Below are 20,349 nucleotides of genomic sequence, written 5' to 3'. Positions count from 1 at the left end.
ACAGACTGCGATAAGCTCTGTGCACTTAACAACACAGCACATTACAATATGCCATTTCACTCTTATGTCGGACATTTCTTTCCCATTGGGGAAAAAAAAAATATTAATTATAATACAAAACTTGTATCTAATAGAGAGATAATATGCAAGCAATGATAAAGGCACTATCCTTATTTAAAACTGTCATACACCTCTTTATGATAATGCAATAAGCTGTCAGCTGTCAGGGCTGCTCAGCGTTCTTGCTTCGTCATTTTTTATGTTGTCAGTTGTATTTGTAGGTGTTATAACTCGTCCTACACGGAATGCATTTCTGCCACGATATGTGCCTCTGCGTTGTCTATGACCTTGAGCAATCTGAATGCATTTTTGTGCATTAACATTGCCAGCAGAGTCATGTTGGTCCTGCCCCAGAATTTCTGTGTTGGTATTTTCTTCCTGGCAGTGGAGTTCTGAGGAACTGCTGCACGGCTCCTTTGGTGAATCGTTTTTCCGTTGTTGTTCAAAATGGGTACTCTCATTTGATGTAGTCACAGCTGCGTCACTCCTGAGAAAAGAAATAACCATGAAAAATATGATCAATTTATATAATTTTAAAAATAATATATGATAATAACTACAGACAGATACGAGAAATACTGGTACATAGTAAATGAATGATGTGTGTACCAAATATGTAATCAATTAAATCTGGGACTTTAACCCTTTCTGCCCTGATATAATGCTGAAAAAGGAGAGAATAAGTTGCAATCATGTGACACTTGCTGCCAAAATCTACACTGCAAGTAAAACTGTGCCTATGTATGTAATATTGCACTTATCAAACAAGCTATCTCTGCATTATGTCACACTGAATAAATCAGCAAAATGGGATTCCAGATATTTTATGTAGCTGTATCATGACAAAAAACCATCTGCATATGAATGATAGTCAAAAAACCAGGAACAAAGTGTACTGCTCTAGAGGTGTTTCAATGGGAGTTGTGGTTTAACAACAAGTTTACGCTTCATCAACATGCTGATCACTGTCTTTCTCATTGCCGGATCAAGGTTTGTGCAGTTGCAGTTGAGTCGCTATTTTTGCATTGATAACAGCTCTTCTAACTGTTTTGTTAACAACTACTATGTTCTGCCACTGACTTTCGATGCCGCAAATGCCAGCAATTCTATGAAACTGTGTAAGCCACCAAACATTTCTGTAGTAATGTAATGATAGGATAGATATATTGTAATACAAAATAACTGGTCTGCATTGAGATAAAACAAAACTTTTGTTTTTCAGCCACAGGCATATATATTGATGCAATTTTTGAACTGTATACAGGGCAGGATTCAGTATCACATACAGTGGCACTTTCTTTTATAATGCGAACAAACAGCAATGTGACACATTATTCGTCAATGAAAATAGAGTACATAAAGCAAGTTAGAAAACTAACATGAAGACATTTAATTAAAATTCTCTTTTCACTTAAGACAGAAAAAGTTAACTTCCAGGCAACATACATGTGCTATGTAATGACATTAAAAAAAACCAATATTATTAAAAATAAGCAATATTACATGAGATAACAGATAATGAATAATGTCACTATACAACTTTGAAGATGGGAATGTCTTTAAACATTACTTACAGAAATCTGAATGGACTATGCAGTTTTAAATTTGTTTCAATATATTGGAACATTATTGTGTCATATTTCTGAAATATATGAGGGTATGCAATACACTGCCTCTAGAATCCTATCACTTCCAATTTACAAGAAAGCAAGGATGAGTCACTATCGAAGCTACTGTAATGATAACAAATTTTAACAGGTGACTACTTGAGAAATGTTTACATTTATAAACAGTTCTTGCAACCTGGGTGAAAGTAATATTGCTAAAATGATAACGAAGTAGAACAGATGTGTAAAAGAGATCATCATTGCCTTAACAGATTTAGAAGCAAACAATTACCACCTACAAACTGAAGCATGATGAATACTTGACAACACATACAAATTGGACAAATTAGAACATTTTCAATCAGTTTTTTGAGCTCTGCTACTGAGGAATTATTTCCTGAAATAAAAGGTATATTCCACAAAGGAATAAAATAAACTGAGTGGGGCTGAAATAGTTTTCAGTTAACACAGGGTTGTATCCATCTGGGAATAAGAACACTCACAAAATAATAATGGAAGCAAAACACACAGCATACCCATACATGAATTAGGTGTTGGAAGAATGGTGTTTCACTTTCAGACATGAATTCCTCATTGGAATACAAACCCAAAAGCTCTTTTGCAAGTGAATGAACAAACAAAACACACACACACACACATCTTTTTATTGGTGATGTGGCTGAAACGGGCCTAGTAAGAAACACTGAAATTGTCTATGTGTGTGTGTGTGTGTGTGTGTGTGTGTGTGTGTGTGCTGCTCAGTACTTTCTCTACACAGTAAGAGGTTGTTTTCTGCATCTATTTGTTTTCACTCCACTGCATTAAGTAATTGGAAGAGACCACTAAGAGAAAAGGAGAAAAACAAGCTTACAGGGAAAATATATGGTAGTATTGATGATGATTTTCCTAAAAACCTATTCTTCAATGAACTTAAGAGAGGAAAAGGCTCGGTCAGAGAAATTTATTATGCTGGAGTTGAGCAGTAAAAAACTTTATGCATAAAATGAAGATGTTTTAAATGTAGATGTTGAATGTGGACGATAAGAAAAACGACAGGAAGCAGCTGTTGATTCTGATTTTTTGAAGTCTTGATGGCAATTGTAACAACTACGAAACTGACATAATGAGGGAAACAGCCAACAGAATTTGATCTTTTTAAGCCACACAAATACCTGCTAATCAAATGTGACAAGAGTGAAATGAGAGGAGAGAATTCATGGTACAGACACTTTACACTACTATAAATTCAACCACAGAAATCTTAATATCTGAGCTGGTACGAATTAAATTCATTATGAAGGCAAAAAAGGTTGCTGTACACATTGTTAATGCTACATAATTATTCAGGAAACTCACCTGATGCTGTGATGAAGAGGAGCAGGCATTTGCCCGTGACCATTCATGTTAGAGCACTGGTTCTGCACCCCAGAGACCCTGGAACAATTACACATGGACTATTAGGCATTGCATCAGAATAATGGATATCAGATGCAATAAAACAAATTTACATTGATATAAAATATAGTTTGTAATATTAATCACTCAGTGGGTTGGCTAAATTTTCACTGGAAGTTCATCACAGCAAAAAACTGGCTACACATGGCACAGAGAAACTTTTTTTTATGCAGAGAGCCAGCTATAGTTTTCTGTTTCATTATTAACTATTTCATATGTAAATTATACTCAGGGGCTAGGAGAAGATTATCATTATGAAAAGACTGCATATAATCAATTTTCCATGTTCAGGTGCTTATTTGCTCCTAACAAATGATTCTACTCTCCTTCCTACACATAATGTCTCATATATTTCCACATGCACAAAACTTTCATTGTAACTCAAAAATCAAATTTCTATTGTGTTAATTTGCCAGTGAACAATCTAAGACAGCTGGAGCCTTTTTAACAGGCCCCAGAATAAGATATATCTTATAAGAAAAAACTTTTTTTACGTTGGTATTAATACCATTATGGGATCGTCTACATAAGGTATATAAATTATGTCTGCATTAGCTGCTGCATCGCTTACAGTGCTAGATAACTTACCTCTGCACAGAGTCACTACCATTTAAACCTGGAAGTCTGGCTCCACGCCCCCGTATTGGCCGACCAACACTGTTAATAAGAGAACCTCCTCGACCTCGGTGAGATGGGATTCCCACTGGTGGTGGCTGAAAAAAATTAATGAAGAAAATGAATAAAACAGATCTCCTTAGGCAGGGATGAATATGACACTATGAAAGTTCATTGTATCAGTCAAATTATACAATTATATTGTTAAAGTCGCTGTTGCAGCTACCATTTTTGTAGTTCCTTTTTTTAAAATGAAACAAGCAGTGACATATGACTCGGGTCAGGCATGCACAGTTTTAAATTTCTCCAAAGTAATGTGAGGATGCACGTCAATGTCACTCAAATCTTTATCTAATCCCTTGATAGGACACTAAACCAAGGAAAGATTTACTGAACATTATGCAGGAATGTGCTTTGAACATGTGGCAAATAAGAAGTTGAATAATGGAAGCTGATAAAGTTGACAGTGATTAGTTTGGGCAACAGCTGAAATAACTACCAGAGGAGGATAGAGGAAAAAATTTCAGAAACCCTAGCAAATCTCCAAGTACTAAACAAAATTGCCATGAAAAATCTGCTTAGCTACTAATGATATAATTCTTGAAACTTCCTGGCAGATTAAAACTAAATGCCAGAGCCAGTGCCAGTGCACACTCTGCTGCAGTGTTGATACAATTCTTAACTTAAATGCATGAAATGCTACTGTTGATTTACTTCTGAAGCTGCTACAGTTGATAAATGTTTTCATACTTTTCCTCCCATTCTTGAGTACGTCAAAAGAATATTCTTATACAACTCATGTTGATATGTAGGCCACATCTAGCTTGTAGATCAGGGAACACTAGAATTCTATGTGTATTAATTTAATAGATACTACATACTTTTATCAGTCAATGCCCACCCAATTTATTTATTGGCTGTACTGGTTTGGACTTTACAGTCATTATCAGTAGCCTGTAAGTATTACCAGCAGCCCAAAATGTTTCTTGGCCGATGGCCAGATTATGGCAGGAGTGAACATATCCCCAAGGCTCATACTAACATAGTACAATAAGTTCACTCCTACGATACTCTGACACAGCCGTCGGCCAAGAAACATTATGCGCTGCAACAGTGACCAATAATGGTATAGTCAATTATGTGTGAGCAGTGTCTGGTACATACTACGTACTATGTGAGTCATGTAATCACAAACTGCAATTATAACCATTTTAATAACACAGAATCAAGCTCAATTTGTCAAATATGCAGAAGTGCCTTGGTTTTTAGCTGATCATCATGCAGCATATAAGATGATTTCTTTTATCCCTACTAAAAACAGTTTTCTATTTGCTTCAATAAGAAACTTACATTTGTCCAATTTTGTTTCCTGTGAGGATTATTAAGCATCCTCGGCGGGACCTGGTACTGTTCTGGCCAATGGGCACCATTGGCACGATGCTGTTGAGCCGGGGCCGGTCTCGTGGGTTGATTGACTCCTTGTGCAGTGGCCAGAAATTTGATGGGTGGTGGCGGTCTCCGGAAGTCGGGTTGAATTGGTAAGGCAGGTGCTGTAGCTGACACCACGGGGGCTGGTGACCCGACCGGTGCCTGTCCACGAATCATAGCAGCTTCCACGTCTGACACCCAAGGCCTCAGTGGGCGAGGTGGTCTCTCTAGTCCGCGAGTCTCCCGAACTCCTGCTTGCCTCTCTTCAGCTTCAGGCGACTCTTCAGCTTCAGGCGATGCTTTGTGTGTTGATAGTAGACACTGCTCGTCCGTCATTGATTTCTGATGTTGTGGTGGGTGTAGCATTTGTTCTTGGTCCACAGCATTTTTCTGATGATTTTCCTCTGTCAAATCCTCAGGAACCGGTAAATGTGAGACCGGTGGCGTATGCTGCACCACTCCCTGTTGTAACTGGATCACACTCTGCTGTTGTGATGTTTCTGGCACTGGATAGGTAACTGGTACCTGAGACTTCATTTGCAGCATCTGCTGCTGAGACACTGTTTGGTACTGGTGGTATGCCAGTAACTGTTGAGAGGGCACTCGCTCGTTTTCTGTAGATGGAAATTTCTGCTGCTGCTGCTGCTGCTGCAACGGTAGCTGCTGGTAGATGGTGGCAGGTGGGTAATGCTGAGATGCCAGTTGCTCATTCTTTGTAGGTGGAAAATGCTGTTGCAACTGTGGTTGCTGCTGCATGGTTGGGGGTGGGTACTGCTGCATGGTTGGGGGTGGGTACTGCTGCATGGTTGGGGGTGGGTACTGCTGCATGGTTGGGGGTGGGTACTGCTGCATGGTTGGGGGTGGGTACTGCTGCATGGTTGGGGGTGGGTACTGCTGCATGGTTGGGGGTGGGTACTGCTGCATGGTTGGGGGTGGGTACTGCTGCATGGTTGGGGGTGGGGACTGCTGCATGGTTGGGGGTGGGGACTGCTGCATGGTTGGGGGTGGGGACTGCTGCATAGTTGGGGGTGGGGACTGCTGCATGGTTGGGGGTGGGTACTGCTGCATGGTTGGGGGTGGGTACTGCTGGGATGCTATTAATTGCTGTGGCTCATATTGTGTGCTCGGTGGCTGGTACTGCATCACATATCTTTCCTGGGACACAGGTGGCGTCTGGTAGTTTGGTGTGCATTGAAGTGGCACGAGCATATGTTGCTGCTGAGCCACTGGTGAATGTTGTTGCAGCACTGGTATTTGGTCACCAACTGGCGTCTGATGTGGATACACCCCTTGTCGGCCTTGCACCATCGTTTGCTGCTGTAATCCAGACAGGTGTTGATGATTCACTGCTAACTGAGGCTCCACAATTTTTCCCCCCTGCTGCTGTGTTGGCCGCGGTTGGTAGGCTGGTGCTGGATAGTAGTTCATCGGTGTACTCTGCGATGATGGAGGGCAGTAAAATGGTGGTGATGTGGCATACCTTGCAGGGTTGTTATGTACATCTGGATAATTGTAATAGGGTGAAACTTCACTGGGTCTCAGAAAGATTCCATACATTGCAACATTTGGCAAAACATATTCTCCATGTGTGGATGCAGTTTTTTGGGTCGTGGGTGGTAAATTATTTGGATAAGGATAATTTTGTATACTTTGATATGGTACTTCAGATAATTGAAATGTTGATGGGTTCACATCAGTACTCCAATGTTCTGGATTTGAAACTGATTTATTTGGATGGACAGCAAGTCCACATAACAAATCCATATCTGGAAGGTTGTTCTTATCTGGGAGAGCATCACTGGATGAATTTGTAGTTGTTGGAAATTGTGAGGAACTGTCTGGTCCGGGCTTGGAATCGCTCGCTATTGGTACCGGTGTTGAGGCTCCGGAAGACCTGTAACAGAGAAAAGTGGCTTTGTCTCATCTTTCTGCTCCACTGCTGACTCAAATGTGCACATGCTCTGATGAAATAACTATCACTCTGATGAAATAACTATATACCATTGTTTACTGTGTACAAGTGTTGCACAAAATTGATTACATTGATGTGAGAATAAACTGAACTACTACATTTCATACAGGTGTGAATTCCATAATGGGATTTGGTGTGAAAAATTAGCACAAATTAATTTCATTTTTTCCCTCCACTGAAAGTGCTACCTATAAATAAAACATATTATTTCCTTCTTCAGGGAGAGTCAGAAGTGTGCAGCGGCTATGGCAAAAGAATCAGTTGTAGCAAGAACAAGATTCACATCCTGACTTAGACTTTCTGTGATTATCTCAAAGCACACCTAGCAAACACTGAAATGACTCACTGAAAGAGACTGTAGAAAAAGTGCTGCTCCATTCTTATTGAACTGAGGTTGTATTCAATCTCCAAAGATGTCATTTTTGTCTGTATATCAAACACCTATCTTTTCTTTCATTTCTTTGTTTCTATCTTCAATCCCTTCTATTTTATCACACAGTTAACCATGTGTGAAGGAAGTGATCTTGACATGATTTCCATATTTCTAGTGAAAACATGGAATCTAATTCCATTTTGCTACAAGCTTAAATCTGATAAGAGTTGTATGGTGTTAAATCAAGATCCGCATGTAAAGATTATATTTTGACTTACGTTAGGCCTGAAAATCATCTGCATTCAGAGCTCAGAGAAGTGATTAAGTTAGTAGGAAGAAGAAATAGAAAAATAATGCCATTCTCATCAAATAACTGTAAAACTGTATCAGCATGGGGAATACCTACTGAAAGTACAGTAGAACCCCTCTAATCCGACTTGGATGGTCCGTCACTCTGGTTAGCCCAACCGTGCTCAGGCTTGTGAGCCTGTGCTTTTCACTGACTGGATGCCTGTCGGGCCATTGTTGCAGTGTCTATCGCTGTGCATACTGTTATACTGTAGGTTGTTGTGCAGTTTTATCCTTTGTTGGGATTGAAAAATGTCATTGTTTGCTTTATTCCGTGTTCTCTACAGCACTTATTACTGTAGAGTCATTGTGTGTATAGTTGTCTGTTTTTCAACATGTCTGGATTCAAATGTAAACACACAACTCTTTCACTAAATGGAAAATTAGCAGTGCTACAAAGACTGAACGAAGGTAAATTGCTCAAAAAAATTGCAAAGGAACTGAATGTAGGTGTTATGACAATTAAGGATTGGAGGAAGAATCAGAAAGACATCGAATCCTATACAGTTACGATTGATGGTGAAAACACTCTGAAGAATTGCAAAACATTAAAAAAGCCCAAACTTGAACTGCTTGATAACACATTGTGGATGTGGTTTTCTCAAGAAAGAAGGAAAGGAACTCCAATACCCGGGCCAATTCTCAAAGAAAAAGTGATAGTTTTGCAGAAAAAACTGGAAGCCAAAGGTAAATTTGCTGCCAGTGAAGGCTGGATTCATCATTTGAAAACTCGTCATGGTGTCCGATTTGTTTCTATTTCTGGTGAAAAACTATCTGCTATTGCTGCAGTTGCTAAGGGGTTTTCTGTTAAGTTTCAAGAAATTGTAGAAGAAAATTTAACTGTTACTCTGCCAAGTGTATAACATCAAGGAGACAGGGCTGAACTTCAAAATGTTGCCACAAAAACGCTCGCAGCTTCAAATGAATCTGTGGTAGGAACAAAACTTATAAAAGATAGAATAACAGTTATTCCTTGTAGCAACACAGATGGTACACAGAAGCTCCCCTTGTTCATCATTGGCAAATCTAAGAAGCCATGGGCATTCAAAAATATAAACTTATCTTCCTTGCCGGTTTATTACCGCACTCAAAAATCTGCTTGGATGGACTGCAACCTTTTTAAATCCTGGTTTTTCAATGAGTTTGTGCCATCGGTCGAAAAAGACTTGAAGCAAAAAAATCTGCCTGTTCGTGCTCTACTGCTGTTGGATAACGCACCATTACATCCGTCTGAGGAAAATTTGTAGAAAGGGGACATAAAAGCTCTCTTTCTGCCTACTAATGTGACCTCACTCATCCAACCAATGGTTCAGGCCATTATTGAATGGTTAAAAAGGCGATGTCGCAGAAAGTATATCAGCTCAATCTTGGAAAAATCTGAAGGAGGTCATAACTTATTTGAGGCAACGAAATCCCTGAACATCAAAGATGCTATCTACACAATCGCTGCAGCATTGGATGAACTGAAACCCGGCACACTGTGGAAATCGTGGCGTAAGCTTTGGCCACAAGTTATAACTGAAAATGAGCATACTGAAGATGAGCAAAACACGCACTGGAAATTGTTAAAGATCTACAAACTCTGGAGCCGAACGTCCCTGCCAATGAAGCTAAAGAGTGGATCAACAAATGTGACAAAGACTGTGACACTTTTGAAGAGGTCAATGACAACCAGATTGTTGCCACTATTAGCCAGAAAACTGTGAATGAGGACGTGGATGGCGAAGACGAACCCCCCACCCGGATTTCACACAATGAAACAAAAAACACTTTTGACGTTGCCCTTCAATACATCGGGCAGAATCCAACTTCAACTCCAATGGACGTTTTGTGGATAAAAAAATGGAGGGACACTGCAGCTAAATCTAGAATAACATCTGCTAAACAAAAATGTATCACTGACTTTTTTTCCAAGTAATTTGTTTTCGTTTTTAGTGTAAAAACAATGCATACAGTATAATCATTTCGTAGTTTATACATACAGTAGTTTACTTCTTTGTAAAAAAATTCTTTTTTATATACAGTGCATAAAAATTTTTTAGTTTACAGTATATATCATTTATATGTTATTAAGTACAGTACAGTACTGTAATTTATTTGTCGTTTTTCCTTTTAAAACCAATACATATTATAGTTTGTGTAGATGTTTTTTAGTTAATATATTGTTTAACACTGTGTAAAAAACATCCTTTTTGTATTACTGTAGACGTCTTTTAGTTGTATAATTTTTTGTACTAAATGTCTTTTTATATTTTTTGCAATAAATATTAGATTTTTCGGATAATCCAACCTTTTTTTCGTTCCAACCATGGTCCCCGTCCTGAAGGTAACAGATTAGAGGGATTCTACTGTAAATATATTTTTGGTGAGACTCTTAGTGCTAAAACGAATTATAGGTACTGCCAAACAGGAAAAGAAATCTAAATTTTCAGCAATCAAGCAAATATGCTACACAGAATTACAGATCTGACAAAAAAGTAAACAAAAACTAAATTGCAACAACCAAACAAGCTCTATTAGTCTTAACAACACACAGTTGAAAATAACATGTCTGTTTTGAAACCGCTGACATTTTTTCTAAATAAAAGTACAATATGTATATATACACTAGGCAGACAGAGACCAGTTAACAAATTTCTTTCCCTTAGGAGCACATGCTTCCGAATTGGCCTGAACAGTTAAGCATGTGAGTATGGGGACAAATCACTCTCAGCATAACAGTTGTTCATTGATGTTGTCATGTATAATGCTTTCTGCAATTGTAATCTTGCTGCTCTGGAATGAGTGTGTGTATTATTGTTATTATTATTATAGAGCCCTTAAAAAGTTCAATCCTGTTTGTAAGTTAATGTTTCTCTTGATATGAACTCTTTTAAGAATAGAAGGTATGCAGTCAAATTTATGTTGCAACACATACTGTACTAAATGTATAGATATAAAGGGAAAATATTATATCATGTGCCAAAGAATAATCCGTAACAGAATACCAAATATACTTACAAAGTATTACATCTAGCAAATGCTTGCACACCTCTGCTAAACATAAAATGTTTTTGTAATTCACAAAAATCATTGCCCCCTATCCTAGCCACTTAAGTTAATAAGGAAGATGACGACTTCTTAACAGAAACGACATTCCATCTAGTTTAATTCTGTGATTTCATATCGACCAAATGGTTGGTCTAAAAGATGCGAAACATATAATTCGTAGTTAAGAGATAAAAACACATATTACAGTCATGAGATACAAAAGTGCACCGTAACAAATTGGTCCTAGAAATGTTAGTCTATCACAATATAACAACCCTTGTGATAGCAGAGCAGTATTTACTTGATAGTCACCAGAACAATAATAGCTGAATGAGGGCTAATGGACCATACTAAACAAAAATTGTACTTGAGTTTTAACTTTTGGAATTATTAAAAATTCTAAGCTACTCATGGGGTGGGAGCAGGAATTAACAATGAACTAACAGACCAGACTGTATGGGGCCGATAAGTAAGAAGACAGAGCTTAACATGAAGAAACAAACAAGAAAGAAATGAATAGAAATGTAACCCTAGAGGAAACAAATAAGAATGAGCAGTATAAATGAATGCAAATAATCAAGAACTGAATAAACTGATGGATGGGAGGGACCTAGTGCACTTAACCCCGTGGATGGAAACAGCACAGCCTATGATGATGAACTAGTGCATGTCACCTAAGTATGGAGATTCTGTTGTTGGGAAGGAAGAACTAGCTGATCCCTATGATGAAAAAGGCAACCGAGTTCCTGGTGCTATGTTCCACAGAATGTTAAGCAACATGATTCTAGATCTTCTTTAAACAGACACACTGTCTATGACCACATGTGCAGAGCCACACACTCTGGTAGTCACACTATCATAAGACACCTGTACCATACACACAGATCAACTGATTGATCACACATGTACTCTTACATATAACTCTACCATTCTCTTCATTCACATGTTGGACCTATCATAAAGTTGGAAAATGTGGTATTAGCTGCCTAATGTAGGACAAGATTCACGATGCCATGCATAATTTATCACAATGGAAAGTGTCAAAGGCCTAAGAACAGATGCTCATTGAAAAGCACTTGATTTTAGATAGGATGTCTGTCATATCCAACTTAACCATTGATATGTATAAAGTGTCTCAACCACGAATTATATTGTCTTCTATGGTTCCACTGTTGCTTTACAGTTGCAAGCCCGTATCTGTCCCTTCATTACTGCTTCAGCTAACACACTGATAAGTTGTGTTGTCATACATGCAAGTGAGCAGCAGTAATGTAAAATAACCTGTGAGCTAGTCAAGAAAAAATGTACGATGGGCAAGAAAATGATCCAGATTCTGAGCTAGTGGCACACACCCACAATGATGCATTTGTCTATGAGACAATTAGCAATCAAATAAGCTGTTGGCTGTGATTTAATGCAACTCCACTGTTTAATGCTTTGAATGTGTCTTTACTATGGGGTAACACTTGTACGTGGCAGTAGACTGATAAGTTGAAAGTTTATTGTATTATTATGTAATTAATCAGTGATTTCGCTCATGTACTGAAATTTTCTTTGTACATATTTACCTTGGTAACCTAAAGACAGTTATTCTTTGCATGTGTACAAAGTATCTCCCCCTCCTGCTAATGTTATAAAAACCAGCATGCCTGCTTGAGGGTTAACGAAGTCAGTCTCTTGGTGCAGAAGCACAATTAATATTACAAACCCCAGAGTCGGAATATGCATATTTTCTTGCTTTTCAGTATAAATTCTTCCTTTCTGTGTAAGAGTTCATCTGGTATTTTTTGAATATAATAATCACAGTATCCATTATCTAATTTTTCTCAGATCTTTACCCCCAAAAGTCCTAAAAGATCAGTCTACATACATGTTCATCTGATCAGGGTTGGAATATAAAATCACAATATCTAATCTTATGTGAAAAGCATAACAGCTAATGGAAGAGTGCTATGAGTGTGAGAACACTCAAAGGAATATGCAGTAATTCAAAGAGATTTTCAAAACTCTGCAACTTGTAACTAATTTTGCAAAAAGTATGTGCATCCTCTACCCAAATAATTTTTCAGTGTAATAAGAAGGAAATGCCTGCAATAGTCACTCACGGTATGTAATCTATCTGCTGTTGACCAGTGCTGGGTTGTGGGCAGGCGTCAATAGGCTCTTCACAGAGGGTAGATGGAGTGCTGCACGTTTGAGTCGGCATACCCTCCTCTTTGCATCCCTCCTCATTTTCTTCTACCCTCTGGTTGCTAGCATCGGATGGTACTTCTAAGGTTTTTACAGTTGAATCAGCAGCATTTATATTTTCTTGATTTGTGGTACTCACTTCCCTGTAAAAATATAACAGTTTTCATTACTTTTTATTCAAAAATGTAGCATCAGTCTCCTGAAATTACATTGCATATAATAAAACCTCTTTCCCCACATGCTTAGCATAGTACATAGCATATATTTGTGAGTTTTGTTTAACAGATTTGGGAAAAGAGTTTTCTGCAATTGCAATAACAATGTTGCCAGTGGAAATATAAGAATCAAACATAAATCATAGATGTTAAACTTTCTCACAGATTATACAGGGTGACTCTGTGATGATGTTACAAACTTTCAGGGATGATGGAAAGGACCCAGTCAAAAACTGTAGGTGAAAATTGTTCTGATACCTCGGACAGCAGGCTTCGTCTACTGCAAATTCTTTGCTTTCCTGAATTTTGGTAGGAGGTAGTATGGGCCAAAAAAAAAACAACAAATCTAGTAAGAGTGGGCCCCAAAGGGCTATGAGCATTTGTTCATCTTTGTTGGCTCTTAGCTGTTAAGGTATGCATTTTAGACCCCATTTTCACTGGACTTTTTTCTTGTTTTGGCCTGTACTACCTCCTCCCGAAATATGCAAAGCAGCAAAGAGCTTACAGTAGAAGATGTCCACTGTCGCAGGTGTCAGAACGATTTTCTCTTATATCTTTCAACTGGGTTGTTTCCAGACCAGGGTCCTTTACTACAAATTCTAACATTTACCTTCATCCATAGTCCCTAAATATTTGTAACACCATCTTGAAATCTCCCTGTATACAGTGTTTCTAACCTAAAAAGTTATGAATATATGCAGCATCGTGTGTTAAATAACAAACTATGGATGTTTACGATGTAATGAATTTTTGGTACACTGGTGGCATGAACAAAAATTGAATCCTGCTTGATTCCAATTAACCTCCTGTAACAGTTATCACATTCATAAATGACAGTATGAAAAAAGAAAAAGTCAATGAACTGTCATGTTATGTTTGTTTTCGATCATGGGCCGTCAAACAGCACATACATCTGCAAAAGTGGAACACCTCCCTTTGTTTGTTGAGACATTGCAGAGTTACTCTATCCAACTGTCCACACATTGTGTTGAATAGTGAAGCTTCTGTGTTGCTCAGTCGAATATACATGATGGGCATGTGTAAAACCAAGGCATAGCATGAACTTAACTAGAAAACATTGAGAAAGAGAGGGATTTTTGAGTATTTTGGTATTACTGGGAGTGGAGGAATCGTTGCAAGACAGACGACCTCAGTAAATACACATTGTTTCCTGCCCTTTGCCAAATTTAGCTGGGAAACAATACAGCTCCCACAGTAACACACCATTGTAGCAGCTATTGTGAATGCATTGTTGAGTACAGTGCACTTCGATAAGGTAGGGCTCGTCAACTGCCCCCCCCCCCCCCCCAATAAAAAAATCACTGTCGTTATGCTTCCAGCATCCCATGCAAAAAATATCAAGTTATATTGTGTGTATAGTAGACATTTATCATGAAGATAGGCTACAGCTGCAGGTGATTGATCATGTCCTTACGCCTCCAGAATTACACACAAAAAATATTGTGAATATAGAAGAGATTTCTCTTGTCTGAGCACTTAGTGATGGTATCCAGGATAACTAACAGTATCAAAAGTGGAGTCAGCACGTAGAGACTGGCTACTGTTCTAGGTAGAATGTTACAGTTTACTCTCAGATAAGAACGAGGTGGACAGAGTCTATTTTTATTTACATGCCAGTACTAAATATTTTTAATTGGTGCATGAAATCATTTTATTTGTCAATGGAAATGATATTTTACAAATTATTTTATGTAATATGCAATGAAAAATTTACTGAACATGTAATGATAGCCATGTCAGCAGATATGTCCAGCAAGTTTGAGTTTCTTTTTCTTATTTTGTTAATTAATAGCTCAAAAACATATATAGCAAAATTTCTGAAAAAAGTGAGGTGTGTGTACACAAGGCTTTATTGGAAGCTGGTGTACTCACGTGTGGTGCTCTGGCTTAGCAGGTGTGTCCTGTTGTGTGCAGAGCACAGAGGAGTCCTTGTGGTGCTGCACTGTTCTGGGAGATGTCGTAGCTGACCGCTGCTGCTGTGGTGAGTTGGGATCCTGTCGTGAACGGCGGCGGCGGCCTCGTGTCTGCAACTCTCGGGGTGTTGGCCACTCTTCAGGAGACAGTTGCAATGTGCCGTTCTGCTGGTCTTTCTGTGGCTGGAGCACAACGTGGTGTGCTTTTGTGTTTTTTAGTGATGGCAATGTGGAATGTGGAATGTCTACCTGCGGGGAGGTTTCAGACATCACCGGTGGTGCCTGCAATGGCACTACTGGTTTGAACTGACCCTCACCACCAGATGTCGTATCTGGGCACACAGGTGCTGCGGTCCCCTGCTCGTATTCTTCCAACTCCTGCATTGGTACTTTCTGCCCCTCCAGTGCATCAGATGTTCTCCTGTTGACATTATAAGGCATTACTTAAGGTGTTCTCATTACGACATGAAAATGTCATTGAAATTAAGGTAGACATTATAAATGTTCGTAGCCCAAACCACAGAGTAGTGATATACCAGATGTCTCTCCTTAAGAGTCATCACGCACATCTTCTCTGATGTTTTGGCAGATATTTGCAATTTCTTTTTTGCCTTGTGTTGTGGAGTCTATGAGGGACAAGTACGAGGTTATTAAAAGGTTAGAAGAAGGTGAATCTGCAACCACTTTATCCAATGAGTACAAGGTGGGGAAGTCGACAATTACGGATATAAAAAAATAAAAGACGAGTATAGCAAATTTTATAGCTATGCCTGATTCTACTGATGGATTAACAAGCCTTAAGAAGCGAAATTGATGATACAAAATGCTTAAATGTAAACGTGTTGTCCTTTCTATGAGGGTCAAGTACGAGATTATTAAAAGGTTAGAAGAAGGTGAATCTGCAACCACTTTATCCAATGAGTACAAGGTGGGGAAGTCGACAATTACGGATATAAAAAAATAAAAGACGAGCATAGCAAATTTTATAGCTATGCCTGATTCTACTGATGGATCAACAAGCCTTAAAACTATGAAGCTTCCCACTAACACAGATCTAGATGATGCTGTTTACAAGTGGTTTACACAAAAGAGATCGGAAGGAGAACCTATCTCAGGTCCCATTCTGTGTGAGAAGGCAATGCAGTTTAACGAAAAACTTGGAGGGCCTTTGAACTGTAAAGCGAGTATGGGCTGGTTAAAATGCTTCAAGTCAAGACATGGCACTCGTGAGCTTACAATACAGGGAGAAAAAATGTCGGCTGATTCTTCAGCAGCTGATTCTTTCAAAGTCACGACACCAAATCATGCAGGACAGCGAGACTGTAAACATCGTCACTGATAAAGATGACGCCGCCAGCATCTCATCAATCAGTGCTCCAGAAAGTGAAGATGAAAGTATACCAACAGCTTCTGAGGCTTTCACTCATTTAGATACTGCCTTGCAATGGTTTGAAGCCCAAGATGAAAGTGACCAGTTTCAGATATCTCTAATGAAAAAAGTATGTGACTTAGCTGCTCGTAAGCGTGTAGGCTTGCTTAGACAGACCAAAATAAAGGATTTTTTTAAACATTAATTTTGTATACTGTGTGTATTGTTCATGCAAAATGTGACTGCAATATGTATATATTTTTGTTTAATAAACTGTGCCACATACTATATATTCCTACTGAAGTTGCCTTTGTATGTTACTTTGTAATACTAAAAGAGATGCCTGTTTTTATGAATAAATTTACTGTACAGTACTTCTTTTTGGCAAATAAACATGTACAGTTCAATTATCTGAACAAACCAGTTTTCCAAACACCCATGTCCCCCAATTACTTCGGATAATCGACGCTCTACTGTATTCACATTCAGATAAGGTCAACATACAACAGCCTCAGTCATTTCCTGTGGATTACATAGTTCTCCAAGAAATTATATTTATTTTAAAGTACTCCTGGCAGAAAACAGTACTAGTAGTACCTTTGATGTGCAGAATAATGTGTGTTATTAATATTTTGGTTTCATTACATATCAACAGAGAATACACAGAAAAGAATAATATCATCCAAAAAATTAATCATTGATCTGCTGTTTTTCCAAATTTGAGGATGTGTGATATTTTCACATTGGCATTCTAATAAGTCATTTTGCAATGCTATCCCAGCATGATATTAAAAGAGAGACTCAGCAATGAGATAAAGTATAGCACCAAACCCAAAAAATAGCAGTCACTACCTATTCTATCCTCTTAAAAAAAAGAAGAACAAAAAAATAATATCTGAGATGTGACATTTGTCACACTCAAGCGAATCTCTCTTCCTTTCTTGAAGCAAAGTTCATTCCAGGTATTGAATGGAAATTGTTAAAATGTTTATGGATTGTGTGTACCAAACCCACAACACTACTGAATGGAATGTGCCTATACTTGCATTGCAACTACACTCAGAATCTTCTGGGTAAACCTTACGTCATACCATAGCCATCTGACTCTTGGGGTAATATTTGTGCTGGTGACAAATATTCTGTTTTCATGAATCTGAATGCTCACTCCATGGATATTCCTCTTTCATAACCTATTATATCCTGGAAGTATAATGAGAAGAGTTGTCACAATCTCTTGAAGCTGATATCAATCATGTCCTTCCTCAGACAGAAGGGTTGAAGAGGAAGGAAGAGGGGTGAATAAGGAAAAGGTCTGGAGAGGTCTAGGAAAAAGGGCAGATTTTGGGAAAGTCACCCAGAACCCTGGGTCAGGGGAGACTTACTGGATGGGATGACAGGGAAAGACCCTTTTCCTAGACCTCTTCCCCTTCAACCCTTCTGCCTGAAGGCCACTGGCTCCGAATGCTTGCCTAACTATGAACTTTCTTTTGTGTGTGTGTGTGTGTGTGTGTGTGTGTGTGTGTGTGTGTGTGTGCGCGCGTGTGTGTTATGCCCCTGCTTGCTGAGCAGATTTTTTTTCTATCCAATTGAATTAAACTGCAGAAATGAGGTTTCTAAGAAGGTATGATATGATAAGGGATGCCATAAGCACACAAGAACTAGGAAAAGCATAAATGAACACATCAAGCAGTATAGAAATAAGGAGAGGTCATATCACAAGAATGAAGGAAAATAGAATGCCCAAAATTAAAATGGACTATCAACCAGTACAGAAAAGATCACTATGTAGACTGAAAAACTGGGGGCGGTGGATCAAACAGAAACTAAACACAGGCACTGAAACACTGATACAGTACGTTGGATAAAAATCACTGAGGGTTTGAAAAGATCAAATTAAATTCAGTTTTGCCCCATTAACTTTTACACTTTAGATGTATGGTAGGTGTTACCTCGAATGACAAAAGAAAGTATTACTGGTAGTCCAGGGGCTATCTATCTTCCAAAACCAGTGATAAAAAGATCTTACATTTTGACTTACTTTCAGTTTTGTCAATTTCATTGACTCGCTCAGATTTTGAGATTGATCTTTGCAGTGAGTTCACAACTTTCATGAGAATGCACAGCCTTAGGGACACCTACATTGTGTAATATAAATATGACATGAAACTGCAGCTTTCAAGAACTTTCACTCATGTATTTATATGTCTACTAAACATCTTGTATACTATGATGAAAAAGTACAGATACAGATGAAAACATAACAACAGTGATATACATATCCTATTACATTTTTTAAAATTGGACAACACCATTGTCATGTTGAATAAAATTTAAGATACTTTAAGCTTTTCACTAACATTACATCACAACCTAAAACATTCGAACACAAACTTGTTGTTCCTGAACATCACTAAATAAAGATTTTACTTGATGTATGTGTGATATATGTTACATTTTTGTCACATAACAATAGCCAGGAAAGGGATCACTCTCATATAAACTACATGGGAAACATAAATAGATAAAACTTAAATGTAGGCTCTATTTTAACCAGACTAGATAAGTTTTATCTTATTTTGTACTAAATGTTTTACATGGGAGATAATGGATGCACAAATTATTCAGTCATCAAAATCAATTCATGAAACGGGCTAAAAATCCCATGTGCAAGGCAAACTGCCATGCATGCTATTTCTCAATGACAAAACTGTCTCCACATGGATAAAGGAAATATATAAAGAAGCATTATAAATTTTTGCAGCTTACATCAGAATGATGCACCTGTGAAGCATTTATTGTTGCAAATTGTAAAGATGTTAGGGCTTCTGTTCCTTAGTGTGGAAAAACTTTATAATAGTGTCATACTTCAGGAGACATGCGTGGTTCACAGCACAAGAAACAATCATTAACCTGTCAGAGATTCCCCTCTTGTTGTGCAATTACTGAACAACCTTACACACTTGCCATTATTTAATGCATCTCAACACGACCAGCAATGTCGCATATTTGAGATGAAGGAGAGCTCAAAGCGACATGACGTGTACTCACCATGGCTGTGTATTCTGCTGCCCCTGCTCACAATTGCTCTGCTGCTGCTGACGTGGCTTCGAGTGATCCATCAGAAATATCTGCAACAAACTGTACAAAATTAGCTCCTTGCAAAAACTAAGACACTTTAGGACAATAATTTTCAAGTATGCTAACATTAATATTAAAAATTACTTGCTATACTGCTCAACACAACAATACTGATACCTGTAAGTATCATGACAGCTGTGTACAGACCAAAAGACTTTTCCCAAGGTGTCAGGATTCACAAAACAATGGATTAGTAAAGCAAATAAGAAGTATGGTCATCATGCCACAGGGAACAGTTCTGGGATAAGTGTGCAAGAGCTGCAGCCCGAACACTGAATTCTAATCGTGAAGCAATTGCTGAGAATTGCACAAATTCTGACGAAATTGGAAATCTGTACAGAAATTCAGGAAGACTTGGACATAATTTCTGCCTAGGCTCACTGAATGGCAGCTTCCTTTAAATGTGAATGAACGCAAAATAATGTCTATACACAAGAGAAAGAGCCAATTACAAATTTAGCGGTGAACATTTTGAACAGGTCACATTGTATAATGCCAACAACAGGTATGAAATCAGACACGTCCTTAAAAACAGTACTAGGGAGGGTGAATGGAGGGCTTCTGGTTTTGTTGGCAGGGTTCTGGGAAAGTGCAGTGCATCTCTTAATGAAATGA

General features: G+C 38.3%; 1 protein-coding gene across 1 annotated transcript; it reads right to left on the bottom strand.

Annotated features, from left to right (window-relative positions):
• Positions 1-216: 216 nt before the first annotated feature.
• Positions 217-19,715, bottom strand: LOC124594495 (bromodomain-containing protein 4-like). Its single transcript, XM_047132871.1, has 7 exons — positions 19,645-19,715; positions 15,187-15,648; positions 12,994-13,221; positions 5,088-7,059; positions 3,711-3,835; positions 3,024-3,101; positions 217-547 (listed from the first exon to the last, which is right to left on the bottom strand). The coding sequence occupies exons 1-7, from the start codon at positions 19,713-19,715 to the stop codon at positions 217-219; spliced, it is 3,267 nt and encodes a 1,088-aa protein (XP_046988827.1).
• Between the last annotated feature and the right edge of the window lie 634 nt (positions 19,716-20,349).

The sequence above is a fragment of the Schistocerca americana genome, chromosome 2 (assembly GCF_021461395.2).
Source record: "Schistocerca americana isolate TAMUIC-IGC-003095 chromosome 2, iqSchAmer2.1, whole genome shotgun sequence".
NCBI lineage: Eukaryota > Metazoa > Arthropoda > Insecta > Orthoptera > Acrididae > Schistocerca > Schistocerca americana.
The sequence above is the reverse complement of the archived record's forward strand: the minus strand, read 5'-3'. Positions and strand labels throughout refer to the sequence as shown.

Coding starts and splice junctions, on each gene's coding strand:
- LOC124594495 (XM_047132871.1), bottom strand. CDS start 19,715: ATGGATCACTCGAAGCCACGTCAGCAGCAGCAGAGCAATTGTGAGCAG. Junction 15,649..19,644: donor CAGCAGAATACACAGCCATG/GTGAGTACACGT, acceptor TAATGTCAACAG/GAGAACATCTGATGCACTGG. Junction 548..3,023: donor CCTCTTCATCACAGCATCAG/GTGAGTTTCCTG, acceptor TTCTTTTCTCAG/GAGTGACGCAGCTGTGACTA.